Genomic DNA, 14,271 nt, shown 5'->3' on the forward strand with positions numbered 1-14,271 from the left:
TTTGGTCAGTGGTCAGGGAATAGAGATCTTAAGAAAAGACAGGCAGGGGGGAGGGGAAGTCCTTGGGGAGGGGAACCGGGACTGCAAGGCGTCAGGAAAGGCAGGTGGTGCTTCCGTGCTCAGGGAACAGCAGAGAGGCTAAGGGGCTGAAATGGAATGGAGTGGGGTGTAGTGGTGGAAGAGGCCAGAGATCTTTGGGGGCCATGGAGAAGACTTTGGATTTTTTGTTTTTTAATGTGATGGGAGATTTTGGAGGGTTATGAGTGGGGAGTGACAAAGTTTGGCCCTTCTGTTCATGTACTTCAAGACACTGGGGCACAGTGGAACATGAATTGGCAGAGAGAATTGGCTGTGCCAGCCAGTTTGACCCTGGGGAGGTCATTTACCCAGTCAGTGCCCCAGTTTCTACTCTAAAATGAAGAAATTGGATTATGTGAGTAATTCACTAGAATCGTTTTCATGGCCAATTATGATTCTCAGATCTTAAAATAGTTATTAAACATCCACATGTATTGGCAGCCGTTGTTGACTATGGGGAAGAGGAGACCCTCCCCTTCCCACTTTCTGCTCAGACTTTGGAACTTCCCTGTCTCCGCCCTGAGCCTTTCCCCTGAGCCTCACCCCTGCCTCTGAGTAGGTGTGTGTATAGTGGTGTTTCACTGTCTTTTCAACCTGCATTTCCTGGGTTACTACAGTAGATGAGCAAGTCTGTGTATTTACATTGTCCATTGGCATTTACTCTCTGTTGAAGTGCCTGTTTGGATATTTTTCCTTCTTTCCCCAATTAGAAAAATTTCTTACTTATTTTTAAAAAAAATTTTTTTTTTAAATGTTTATTTATTTTTCAGACAGAGAGAGACACAGCATGAACGGGGGAGGGGCAGAGAGAGAGGGAAACACAGAATCGGAAGCAGGCTCCAGGCTCTGAGCCATCAGCCCAGAGCCCGACGCGGGGCTCGAACCCGCGGACCGCGAGATCGTGACCTGAGCCGAAGTCGGACGCTTAACCGACTGAGCCACCCAGGCGCCCCTTTCTTACTTATTTTTAAAAGATACATATATTCTGAATCAAACTCATTGTCCCTATATGCTTTGCAGATACTTGTTTGTACTTGGTGGCTTGTCTTTTTTTTTTTTTTTTTTTTTTTTAATTATGGTGGTAAAATGCACATAAAATTTACCATTGTAACCATGGTAAATTGTACGGATCAGTGGCAGTAAGTACATTCGTCATGTTGTGCAACAATTACCACTGTCTGGTTCCAAAGCTTTTCATCACCCCTAACAGGAACCTTGAGAAAGTTCTGTGTGCACTTAAGAAGTATGTGTATTCTGGTGCTTTTGGATGGAATGTTCTGTAAATATCTGTTAAGTTTATTTGGTCTATTTAAGGCTGATGTTCTCTTATTGATTTTCTGTCCGGATGCAAGTAGGGTATTAAAGACCCCTATTATTATTGTATTTCTGTATATTTCTACCTTTATGTCTGTTAATGTTTGCTTTCTATATTTAGGTGCCGCTATGTTGGGGGCATGAATATTTACAAATGTTATATCCTTTTGTTGGAATGACCCCTTTATCATGATGTAATGCCCTTTTTTGATTCTTATTACAGTCTTTGTTTTAAACTCTGTTTTTTCTGGGGCACCTGGGTGGCTCCATCCATTGAACGACTGACTTTGGCTCAGGTCATGATCTCACAGTTCTCGATTTCAGGCCCCACATCGGGCTCACTGCTATCAACACAGAGCCTGCTTTGGATCCTCTGTCCCCATCTCTCTGCCCTGCCCTGCTTGCACTCTCTCTCTCAAAAATAAATAAACATTTTAAAAAAGTCTATTTTTTCTGATGTGTGTATAGCTACCCCAACATTCTTTTGGTTTCCATTTGCATGGAAGATCTTTTTCTATTCCTTCACTTTTAGTCTGTTTGTGCCTTTTACATCTAAAGGAGTCTCAGGGCACCTGTGTAGTTAAGCATCTGACTCTTGATTTCTGTTCAGGTCATGATCTCATGGTTTGTGGGATCGAGCCTTGCACTGGGCTCTGCACTGACAGCAAGGAGCCTGCTTGGGATTCTCTCTCTCCCTCTCTCTCTGCCCCTCCCCTGTTCTCTCTCTCTTTCTCTCAAAATAAATAAATAAACAACAAAAACATGAATCTTTTGGCCCTAGTCACTGACCCACCCCTGAGGACTCAGTGGCACCACCCTTGAGCCCCCTTGCTTCCCAGTGCTCTGTCCCGCGTGCCAACCTTCTCTCACCACCACCTTCCGTGGGCCGTTTCCACCAAGGAAAAGGGATTGTATCTTATGTCTGTTATCTGGAATCTCCACTCTTTTGGCCCCTTTGCTGATGCAAGTAAGGGTGATAATCTGTTTCCTGCTAAAGATTATATCCATAAGCATTCATCGGAGAATAGCAGCAGAAAAATCCAGGGGATTGCTGATGCTTATGATAAAAAGAAACTAGTGAAGGTCTTTAAGAAGAAATTTGCCTGTAATAGTACTATAATTGAGCATCCAGAACATGGAGAAGTAACTCAGCTACAGGGTGACCAGCACAAGGACGTATGTCAATTCATAGAGATTGGACTGGCTGAGGACGACCAGCTGAAGGTTCATGGCTGTAAGTGCTTTTGGCTCACTGAAGCTTTAGTGAGGATTTCCTCACAATGAGTAGAATTTCCCTTCTGTCCCTTGTCACCAGTTTAAAAATCTCACAGCTTATGTAATGTAACCATTTTGGATCCACTTTTAACTTGGACTAGTGTTACTCCTTCATGCAATGAACTGAAAAGAGCTAAAAAGAAAAAAAAAAAAAAAAGACTGAATCTCTTATAGGCAGCATATAAATGGGTCTTTTTTTTTTTTTTTTTTCCTTATCCATATAGCCACTCTGGGTCTTTTGATTGGAGAGTTTAGTTCATTTATACGTAAAGTAATCATTGATAGATACATACTTATTGCCATTTTGTTAATTGTTTTCTGGCTGTTTTTGTAGTTCCTTTCTGTTCCTTTTTTCTTCTCTTGCTCTTTGTGATTTGATGACTTTAATGGCATATTTACATTCTTTTCTCTTTATCTTTTATGTATTTACTATAGGTTTTTGCATTGTGATTATCATGAAGCTTACATGTTACAGCTTATAACAGCCTGTTTGAAGTTGATAACAACTTAAGTTTGATCACATTCTAAAACTCTACATTTTTACTCTCCCCCCATGCTTTATGTTTTTGATGTCACATTTTACACTTAATCTTGTATATCCTTTACTAATAATTGTAATCATAGTCACTTTCACTACTCTTGTCTTTTAATCTATACACCACCTTTGTTAAGTGATAAACCCACTACCTTTACTATATATTTTCCTTTCCAGTGAGATTTATTCTTTCATATGTTTTCTTGTTCCTAATTAGTGTCCTTTCTTTTCAGCTTAAAGAAGATCCTTTAACATTTCTAGGGCCAGTTAGTGGTGGTGAAATCCTTTGGCTTTTGTTTATCTGGAAAACTCTCTCTCTCCTTTAATTGTAAATGATAACTTTGTTGGCTAGAATATTCTTGGTTGGAATTTTTTTTTTTCTTTCAGCTCTTTGATTTTATTGTGCCACTTCCTTATGGCCTGTAAAGTTTCTGCTGAAACAAAAAAAATTTTTTTGCTGCTTTTAAGATTCTTTCCCTGTCTTTAACTTTTGATATTTTAATTATAATATGTCTTGGTGTTAGTCTCTTTGGATTCATCTTATTAAACTCTGGTCTTCCTGGCTCTGGATTTCTGTTTCACTTCCCATATTAGGGGAGTTTTCAGTCATTATTTCTTTAAATAAGATTTCTGCCCCTTTTTCCCTTTCTTTTCCTTCTGGGATTCCTATAATGTGAATGATAGTCCGTTTGATGTTGTCCCATAAGTCCCTTGAGCTATCTTCACTTTTTTAAGATTCTTTTTTCTTTTAGCTGCTCTGATAGGGTGACTTCCACTTTTTTGTCTTTGAATTCACTGATCTTTTCTTCTGCTTCATCTAGTCTGCTGTTGAACCCCTCCAGTGTATTTCTCAGTTCAGTTATTGTATTCTTCAACTCTGTGACTTCCAGCTTCCTATTTCTTTGTTGAGGTTCTCACTGGGTTCATCCATTCTGTTCCCAGTTCAATGAACATCTTTATGACCATTACTCTGAACTCTTTATCAGGTAAATTACTTATCTCCATTTCATTAAGGCTTTTTTCTTAGGTTTTATCTTGTTCTTCAATTGGGAACAAATTCCTCTGTTTCTTCATTTTTTGGGGGTCTCTGTTTTGGTTTCTATACAGTAGGTGAACCCCTCTGCCCCCAATTCTGAAGGAGTGGCTTCACATAGGACATGAACCTTGTCATTCAACCCTGCCCCAAATCTTGTTTGTGCTTCTCCAAGCAACCTATTATATTTTTCATAGCTCCCAGTAGTTGAGATTATGCCAAGACCTGTCAGTATCTCAAAGGGGGAGAAGATCTTAGCACCTAGCTTCAGGCTGGTTGGAAGCCAGACCCATAGACAACAACTTTTAAAAGTATGCAAATATATACAGTTCTTTTGGACCACAAGCATAAACCCCACTGGCCACCAGAGCCAGGCTATCTGGAGGCTTCCTTTGGGCAGAAGTTGCAAAAATTGGGGCTCCAGATGAGTGTATAAGCTATTTTCTTGGAGAAGTTTTCTTCTGGGATGGATCATATGGTAGAAACAAGTCTGAATAAATTTAAGAGAATTAAAATTTTATCAAGCACCTTTTCTGACCACAGTGGTATGAACGTAGTAATCAGTTATGTGAAGAAAATGGGAAAATTCACAAACATAAGGAGATTAAAACAACATGCTACTGAACATCCAATGTGTCAAAAGAGAAATTAAAAAACACCTTCAGACAAGTGAAAATAAAAATACAACAAATTCCAAAATCTGTGGAATGCAGCAAAAACAGTTCTGAGAGGGAATACATAGTGATAAATGCATACTTCAAGAAACAAGAAAGGTCTGAAATAAACAACCTAACTTTATACCTCAAAGAACTAGAAAAAGAAGAACAAATGAAGCCCAAAGTTAGAAGAAGGAAGGAAGTAGCAAAGATTAAACCAGAAGTAAAAGAAATAGAAACTAAAAAAGCAATAGAAAAGATAATGAAGTTAAGAGCTGTTTCTTTGAAACATAAATGAAATCAACAAAGCTTTAACTAAACTCATTAAGAAAAAAGAAGACTCAAATAAAATCAGAAATAAAAGGGCTGTTAAAACTGATATCACAGAAATACAGGGGGTCATAAGAAATTACTACGAATTTGGGGCGCCTGGGTGGCGCAGTCGGTTAAGCGTCCGACTTCAGCCAGGTCATGATCTCGCGGTCCGTGAGTTCGAGCCCCGCGTCAGGCTCTGGGCTGATGGCTCGGAGCCTGGAGCCTGTTTCCGATTCTGTGTCTCCCTCTCTCTCTGCCCCTCCCCCGTTCATGCTCTGTCTCTCTCTGTCCCAAAAAAAAAAAAAAAAAAAAAAAAAAAAAAAAAAAAAAAAGAAATTACTACGAACAATTATACACTAACAAATTGAGCATCTTAGAAGAAATTAATAAATTCTTAAAAACATACAACCTACCAGGACTGAATCATGATGAAATAAAAAATCTGAACAGACCAATTACTAGCAAGAAGATTGAATTGGAACCAAAAACCTGCCAACAGGGGTGCCTGGGTGGCTCAGTCGGTCGAGTGTCCAACTTCATCTCAGGTCATGGTCTCACAGTTTGTGAGTTCGAGCCCCACATCGGGCTCTGTGCTAAAAAACAGCTCAGAGCCTGGAGCCTGCTTTGGATTCTGTGTCTCCCTCTCTCTCTCTCTGTCTCTCTCTCCCCTTCCCCTGCTCATGCTCTGTCTCTCTCTGTCTCTCAAAAATAAATAAATGTTAAAAAAAAATTAAAAACAAAAAACAAACCCCTGCCAACAAACAAAAACCCAGGACCAGATGCCTTTAATGGTGAATTCTACCAGATGCTCAAAGAAGAATTAATACCAATCCTTCTCAAACTCTTACAAATATAGAAGAGGAAGGAATTCTTCCAAACTCATTTTGTGAGACCAGCATTACCCTGATACCAAAACCAGACAAGAATGTCACAAGAGAAGAAAATTACAGGGCAATATCCCTATGAAAATAGATGCAAAAATCCTAAACAAAATACCAGTACACTGAATTTAATAATACATTAAATTTTTATACACCATGATCAAGTGGAATGTATTCTAGGGATTCAAAGATGGCTCAACATTTGAGAAGCAGTTGATGTGATATACTACATTAACAAAATGATGGATAAAAATTATATGATCATCTCAATATATACAGAAAAAGCATTTGAAAGAATTCAACATCGATTTATGATAAAATCTTCTCAACAAAGCAAATATATGGGGAATGTACCTAACATAATAAAAGCTATATATGACAAGCCCACAGCTAACATCATACTCATTAGTGAAAAGCTGAAAGCTTTCCATCTAAGATCAGGAACAAGGGAAGGATGTCCACTCTCACCACTATTACATGGTATTGGAATTCCTAGCCCGATCAGTTAAGCAAGAAAAAGAAATAAAAGGCATGCAAATTGGAAAGGAAGAAATAAAACTCACTATTTGCAGATGACATACATTATATGTTAAAAACTCTAAAGAGACCATGAAAAAACTGTTAGAACTAATAAATGAATTCAGTAAAATTGTAGGACACAAAATCACACACACACACACACACACACACACACACATACACACACACACACAATCTGTTCTATTTCTACAGACCAATAGCAAACTGTCAGAGACATTAAGAAAACAATCTCATTTAAATTACATCAAAAAGAATAAAATTCCTAGGAATCAATGTCACCAAGGAGGTAAAGGATCTGTAAAAGGTAAAGACCTTTGCTAAAAACTACAAGACATTAATAAAAGAAATTGAGGAAGACACAAATGGAAAGATATCCCATGCTCATGAATTGGAGGAATTAATATTGTTAAAATGTCTATTCTACCCAAAATGATCTACAGATTCAGTGCAATTCCTATCAAAATTCTGATGGCATTCTTCACAGAAATGGAACAATCCTAAAATTTGTGTGGAAACCCAAAAGACTCCAAATAGCGAAAGCAATCTTGAGAAAGAACAAAGTTGGAGATGTCACACTCCCTGATTCCAAACTGTATTACAAAGCTATAGTAATCAAAACAGTATGGTATTAGTATAAAAACAGACATATAGATTGATAGAGCAGAATAGGAGCCCCAAAATAAACCTATGCTTCTATGGCCAATTAATTTATGAAAAGGAACCAAGAATGCACAATGGGGAAAGGACAGTCTCTTTAATGGTGTTTGGAAAACTGGACAGCCACATGCAAAAGAATGAAATTGGACCACTATCTTACACCATACACAAAAATTAACTCAAAATGGACGAAAGACTTGAACATAAGACCTAAAACTATAAAAATCCTAGAAGAAAACGTAGGCAGCAATCTCCTTGATATAGGCTTGGTGACGATTTTTTGGATATGACACCACGAGTAAATGCAACAAAACCAAAAATAAAGAAGACTACATCAAACTAAAGAACTTTTGCTCATCAAAGGGAGCCATCAACAAAATGAAAAGGCAACCTACTGAATGGGAGAAAATGTTTGCAAATCATATATTTAATGAGGGGTTAATATCCAAAAATATATAAATAATTCATACAAGTCAATAGCAAAAAAACAATCTGATTAAAAAAAGGGCAGGATACAAATTATGGAAAGAGTCCAAATGTCCACTGACTGGTGAATGGATAAAGAAGATGTCATATATATATATATATATATATACACAATTGAATACCACTTGGTGATCAAAAAAGAATGGAATCTTGCTATTTACACCAATGTAGATGTAACTAGAGTGTATTATGCTAAGTGAAATAAGTCAGTTGGAGAAAGACAAATATATGATTTCACTCATATGTGGAATTTAAGAAACACAGCAGATGAACATAGAGGAAGGGAAGGAAAAAGAAGATAAAAACAGAGAGGGAGGCAAACCATAAGAGACTCTTAAATGCAGAGACCAAACTGAGGGTTGCTGGAAGGGAGTTGGTTAGGGGTTGGGCTAAATCGGTGATGGGCATTAAGATAGGCACTTGTTGGGATGAGCACTGGGTGTTATATGTAAGTGATGAATCACTGGGTTTTACTCCTGAAACCAATGTTACACTGTATGTTAACTAACTTGGATTTAAATAAATAAATTTAAAAAAAAGGACAGACTATCTGAATAGATATTTTTCCAAAGAAGACATACAGATGGCCAACAGGTAAATGAAAAGATGCTCAACATCATTAATATTCAGGGAGATGCAAACCAAAATCACAATGAGATACTGCTTCACACCTGTTAGAATGGTTGTTATCAAAGAGACAAGAAGAACAGGCATTGCTGAGGATGTGGGGTGCTTTGTTGGTGGGAATGCCAATTGGTACAGACACTACGGAAAATAATATGGAGGTTCCTTACAACATTAAAAATAGAACTACCATATGATCCAGCAATTCCAGGGTATTTATCTCAAGGAAACAAAAACACTAACTCAAAGAGGTATATGCGTCCCTATGTTTATTGCAGCATTATTAACAATAGTTAAGATAAGGAAACAACCTAAGTATTCATCAATGGATGAATGAATAAAGAGGATTGTATGTATGTACAGTGGAATATTTTTGAGCCATAAAAAAAGAATGAAATCTTGCCATTTGTGACAGCACGGATGGACCTCAAGGGCATTATGCTAAGTGAAATAAATCAGTCACAGCAAGACAAATACTGCTTGAGCTCTCTTCTATGTGGAATGTAAAGAGCAAACAAAAACAACAGAAACAAAACAACCCCCCCCCCCTCCACCAACAACAATACAAGAACACCAAGCTTATGGATATAGAGAACAGAGTAGTGGTTGCCAGAATTGGGGTGGGAGAAAAGGTGAAGGGAGGCAGAGGCTAAAATATTTAAAATAGTTTAAAACTAAAGTAATCAGCAAAAGAAAAAAAAAATCACAACAAAACTTAGACTTCATAGTTTCCCGTATTTTACATAAAAAAACTCTTTAAAGCATCTTTTGAAAGTAAAAATGAGCTGCTTCCTATACATTCTGAGATAATCCATTGGTTCCTAAATTGCAATCACATTTTCTCAGCATTAAGGTTCAAAACATTACATGCAAGTAAATGAGGCTTCCTTAGCATGTCAACATGTAGTTTTCATGGACACCTAAACATCGCTAGAAATATTTTTGTTTTGTTTTTATTTAGAAAGAAGTTCAATTAGATTCTTTGTTAATAGTTTCTAGTCCATAAATTTAAATTACTGAACTCTACACATTAGCATTCTGCACTTCTGTCTTTAGCTTTTGATGGTCTCTATTGATGTGGGAAACAAAGGCAAAAGAAAAAATTAAATTTCCTTACAACTTACCAGCCCATAGATAAGTCCAGAGGGACCTTCCCCTAGGAGCTCGGCTGCCTCTGTGATGACACTTTGCTAAGGGCAAAAGACAATCTTAGCCCAATCCCTCCAGGCTACCAAAAATTCCTTTGGAAACTTCCTTTATCTCTACTCCCCCAAGATATATGCTGGCAATCATACTCCAAGCATATGGCCCACTGATATACATCTGAAGGGTCTCATGACTGAGTCTTTACTAAACAGTAATAAATGACCTTTTCCTGACAGCAGCTAGCCCCCTCAAGGTCTTGGAAACCTTGCTTCCAAAATTCCTTAGAGACTTAACATGGCTTTAAGCTATCCCTAACCCCCTCCCAACGTGAAGGTATTTTAATCAGTCACTTGTCACAACCTCAGTGCAGATTTTTCTGCCCTTCGGCCCTGTCCCAAGGTTTTAATAAAACCACCTTTTTGCACCAAAGATGTTACAGGAATTCTTTCTTGGCTATTGGCTGTGAACCCCAACATTTTCTACACCATCTATGACTATTGAATGTAGGAATAAGGAGTTGGCAAACCTAGGGTCTAGTGCTGGTTTGGTCTTTGGGACCAGGGAGTCATGTAATTACTCTGAACCTTACTAATCTTGTTCCTAAAGGGCAGGGGCAGGGGGTGGGTGGGGGTGGGGAGTAGTATCTGCCTTACCTATTTCATACAGTTGTGAAAATCTGATTAAAAAATGGTAGTGAAAACATTCTGCATCTTTTTTTTTTTTTTAATTTTTTTAACGTTTATTTATTTTTGAGACAGAGAGAGACAGAGCATGAACGGGGGAGGGTCAGAGAGAGAGGGAGACACAGAATCTGAAACAGGCTCCAGGCTCTGAGAGGTCAGCACAGAGCCCGACGCGGGGCTCGAACTCGAGCCCGACGCGGGGCTCGAACTCACGGAGTGTGAGATCGTGACCTGAGCCGAAGTCGGCCGCTCAACCGACTGAGCCACCCAGGCGCCCCGAAAACATTCTGCATCTTAAAAAAAATAGTTATTGTTATTACTTAATGCTCATTTGATTGCCTTTATCTATCGATCATCTGAAAAGTCAGAAAGTATTAGATCATATAAATCCAGATGGCACTGAAGCACCTGGGTGGCTCAGTCGGTTAAGCATCTGGCTCTTGGTTTTGGCTCAGGTCATGATCTCACGGTTCTTGAGTTCAAGCCCCGCATCAGGTTCTGTGCCGACAGCTTGGAGCCTGCTTGGCATTCTATCTCCCTCTCTCTCTGCCCCTCCCCTGCTGGTTGTCTATCTCTCTCTCCAAATAAATAAAAACAAACTTAAAAAAAATAAATCCAGATGGCACAAAACTACATAATTAACACTTGAAAAACTGTATATAGCTTTGATCATTCCTCAAAACAAAAAGAAGGGGGAAAAAAGCAGCTGGAAGGTATCAAAAGGGTCACTAAAATATTCAAAGGGAAGGGCTGTCAGTGTAAACAACTAGACTAAACATAGAACCCTAAAGACTGATACAAGGAAGGCCATGAGAGGAAAGCAATGGATCGAAAGAAAGAAAGAAAGAAAGAAAGAAAGAAAGAAAGAAAGAAAAAGAAAGAAAGAAAGAAAAGAGAGAAAGAAAGAAAGAAAGAAAAGAGAGAAAGAAAGAAAGAAAGAAAGAAAGAAAGAAAGAAAGAAAGAAAAAGAAAGAAAGGAAGGAAGGAAGATCATACCCATTAAGCAGTCAATCCCGATTCCTCCCTCCCAGCCCCACCTCCCCACCCCCACCCCTAGCCCCTGGCAACCAGTAACCTGCCTTCTGTCTCTATGGATTTACCTATTCTGGGTATTTCTATTTTATTTTTTTTAACGTTTATTTATTTTTGAGACAGAGAGAGACAGAGCATGAACGGGGGAGGGTCAGAGAGAGGGAGACACAGAATCTGAAACAGGCTCCAGGCTCTGAGCTGTCAGCACAGAGCCCGACTCGGGGCTCGAACTCACAGACCGCGAGATCATGACCTGAGCCGAAGTCGGCCGCCCAACCGACTGAGCCACCCAGGCGCCCCTATTCTGGGTATTTCATATAAATGGAATCATATGTTACTTTTTGTGTCTGGCTTCTTTCACTTAGCATAATGTTTTCTAGGTTCATTCATATTGCAGCATGTATCAGTACCTCATTCGTTTTTATATCTAAATAATATTCTATTATATGGATATACCACATTTTGTTTATTCATTCATCTGTTCATGGATATTTAGGTTGTTTTCACCTTTTGGCTACTGTGAATAGAGCTGCTCTGCATATTCACTTACAAGTTTTTGTGTAGACCTACATTTTCATTTCTCTTGCTGGGTCATTGGGTAACTCTGTTTAACATTTTTAGGAACTGCTAGCCAATTTTCCAAAGGGGCTGCAATTTTTTTATATCACCCCCCCCCCCCACCCCAGGCATGTATGGGGGTTCTAATTTCTCTACATCCTCACTAAGCCACTTGTTATTATCTGTGTTGTTGATTCTAGCCATCCTACTTAGTGTGAAGAGGTAACTCGTTGTGGTTTTGATTTGCATTTCCTTTATGGCTAATAGTGTTGAACATCTTTTCATGCAGCCTATTTCTTTTTAAAATGCAGATGTGCTTGCTGTTTTTGGTTAGGCAGAAAAACCTGTTTGACAGGAACTCCATCTTTTTTTGTCTTTTTTTTTTTTTTTTTAATGAAGTAGACACTGGAGAGAGTGGGCAAAGGGAGCCTCATTTAGGGCTGCCTGGCATTGTGCAACGTGGCTGCTGTACGGCTGGAGGGCTGCCGTTCACCTGTTAGCCTGAAGAGGAAAGAATATCATGTTATTGAGGGTCTAGCACCTATTGAATGTTCACCACAGTCTTCTGAGGCAGGTGTTACTCTCTTATTTTCAGAGAAATGCAAGGTTTAGAGAACACATTAAGGAACTCAGTGATTCACAGCTAATAAATGTCAAAGTGTTGACATTTGAGTACAAAGCATATTATTGTACTCATTACTATCATTTGTCACAGCAAAAGGGTACAAAGCAAAATCAGCAGAAGAAAAAGGCACATGGGGTAAAGTCCAGAGGAGACCAGGCACAAGCTTGCAGGACCCCTTTTCTCAGTGGAGTCCCATAGGACCTGCTTAAAAACTCCCTCAGTGAGTTGTCTACCAGGAAGCTCATTAGAGACCCAGTGCCCAAGCTTTTTTTGTTTTTTTGTTTTTGTTTTTTTTGTTGGGGACTGGTTGGGGATATAGGCACCCTCTGTCTAGCATGCACCACATTGCAGACTCCAGAAGGCAAAGCAGGTGCTCAGCATAAACCATATTGTTTGTACCAATAGTTTAGGCACAAAGAGCTATTCTTACCAGTGCTGGGCATGGTGGGATCTTCCCAAAGTCCAGGTTCCCAGAAGCCAGCCAGTGGCCGGCTGTAGAAAGGCAAGCAGACCTTTCTAAGAATAGCAGTCTCGAGCCTGCTCTGTTAACTCTTTTCCGCACACTAACTAAATGCAAAAATAGGAGAGAAAATTGAGAAAGTCCAGAGACTATGCCTGCTTGTATCTTATTATATCTGCCTTTGCCTCCTAGCACTTGTATAGAATTGATATATGGTAGGTTTCTAATAATGGCTCGCTGAGTTGTGCGCATCCTCGTTTTGATACGCGGCTTCTGTGTGTGTGTGTGTGTGTGTGTGTGTGTGTGTGCGTGTGTGCTGTCTGTAAAGCCTCGGTGCTTAAAAGGTTCTGTGTTGACCTAAATCATCATTAATTATGACTGCTTAGCCCAGACATCTCACTGTAGCTCATCACCCTCCTCTGAATTCTTGGTGGCTTTTCTCTCCTGAAAGACCTTCGTTTGAAATACCGAGGTCTGCCATTCGTGTCTCGAGTGGAAATATTGTTTCTTTTGTTCCAGTGGCCCCAGACTTCAGACTCACTTTTACATCAGTGAACTTTGACTAAAAATGGAACAGTTTCCTCCACCTGATCTCCTCTGTGTCTGGGTCCTGTGTTGGGGTCACACCTTGCTTTGTTCTCACGAGCAGGGGCTGACTGAATTTTCTGTGTGCTATCCAGTTGTCTCAAGCACATTCAAAGGGGCTTTGCCGAAGAGGAACAGTTCTGGGAAAGAGCTGGGCAGGATACCATGAGCTGACTAAAACCCAGGTTCCTTTTTTTCTGGGTTACCAGACAGACCAGTTAAAGAAAAGAAAGCTTACCTTCTCTTTGGCCTGCTCTCTCAGTTTTCAAGTGAAGTAGAAATGATTTTCCTGCCCATGGTTTTGCATAATTATTTTTCCACTAATTATGTTAATGTCATGACTGGAAATGTTCTTTATTTAGAGTTAAGAAAAGCAAATTTTCTGAATAAAACAAGAAGCATTGGTTATGATGTTAGATGGCTAGTGTCCAAATCCCAGATTCTGTTACCCACCAGTTTATATGATGCTAGATTAAAGTGAACCTAGCCACTTTGCATCTCAGTTTTGTCATCTGTAAAACAGGGACTATAGTAGTTACTACCTCATAGGGTTGTAGTGAGACTCAATTGAGATATGCATCTAAAACTTGCACTAAACGAATTTAAAGCAAAGTCTGCCATACAGTGAGCCTTGAAGAAAAGTTCGTAATATCGCCCTTACTGTTAAACCCTCAGTGTATGTAAAACTCTGTTCTCTCTTTTTGACTGTTTATGCTGCTTTGAGTAAATTAAATTCCTTACCCTCTACCCCGTACTCCTTTAAAACTTTATTTAATTAACAATGGAAA

General features: G+C 39.1%; 2 protein-coding genes across 4 annotated transcripts in view; both read left to right on the top strand.

Annotated features, from left to right (window-relative positions):
- The window catches only part of TEC (tec protein tyrosine kinase), a 126,457-nt gene that overhangs the window by 52,005 nt on the left and 60,181 nt on the right, over window positions 1-14,271 (top strand). The gene's annotated exons all lie outside the window — the stretch shown is intronic.
- Window positions 1,154-2,795, top strand: LOC109245321 (eukaryotic translation initiation factor 1-like). Its single transcript, XM_053901600.1, has one exon. It carries the CDS (start codon window positions 2,311-2,313, stop codon window positions 2,674-2,676), a length of 366 nt encoding a protein of 121 aa, XP_053757575.1. The 5' UTR covers window positions 1,154-2,310; the 3' UTR covers window positions 2,677-2,795.

This window comes from Panthera pardus, unplaced genomic scaffold, assembly GCF_024362965.1.
Source record: "Panthera pardus isolate Hobbes unplaced genomic scaffold, ASM2436296v1 HiC_scaffold_13, whole genome shotgun sequence".
In the NCBI taxonomy this organism is placed as follows: Eukaryota; Metazoa; Chordata; class Mammalia; order Carnivora; family Felidae; genus Panthera; species Panthera pardus.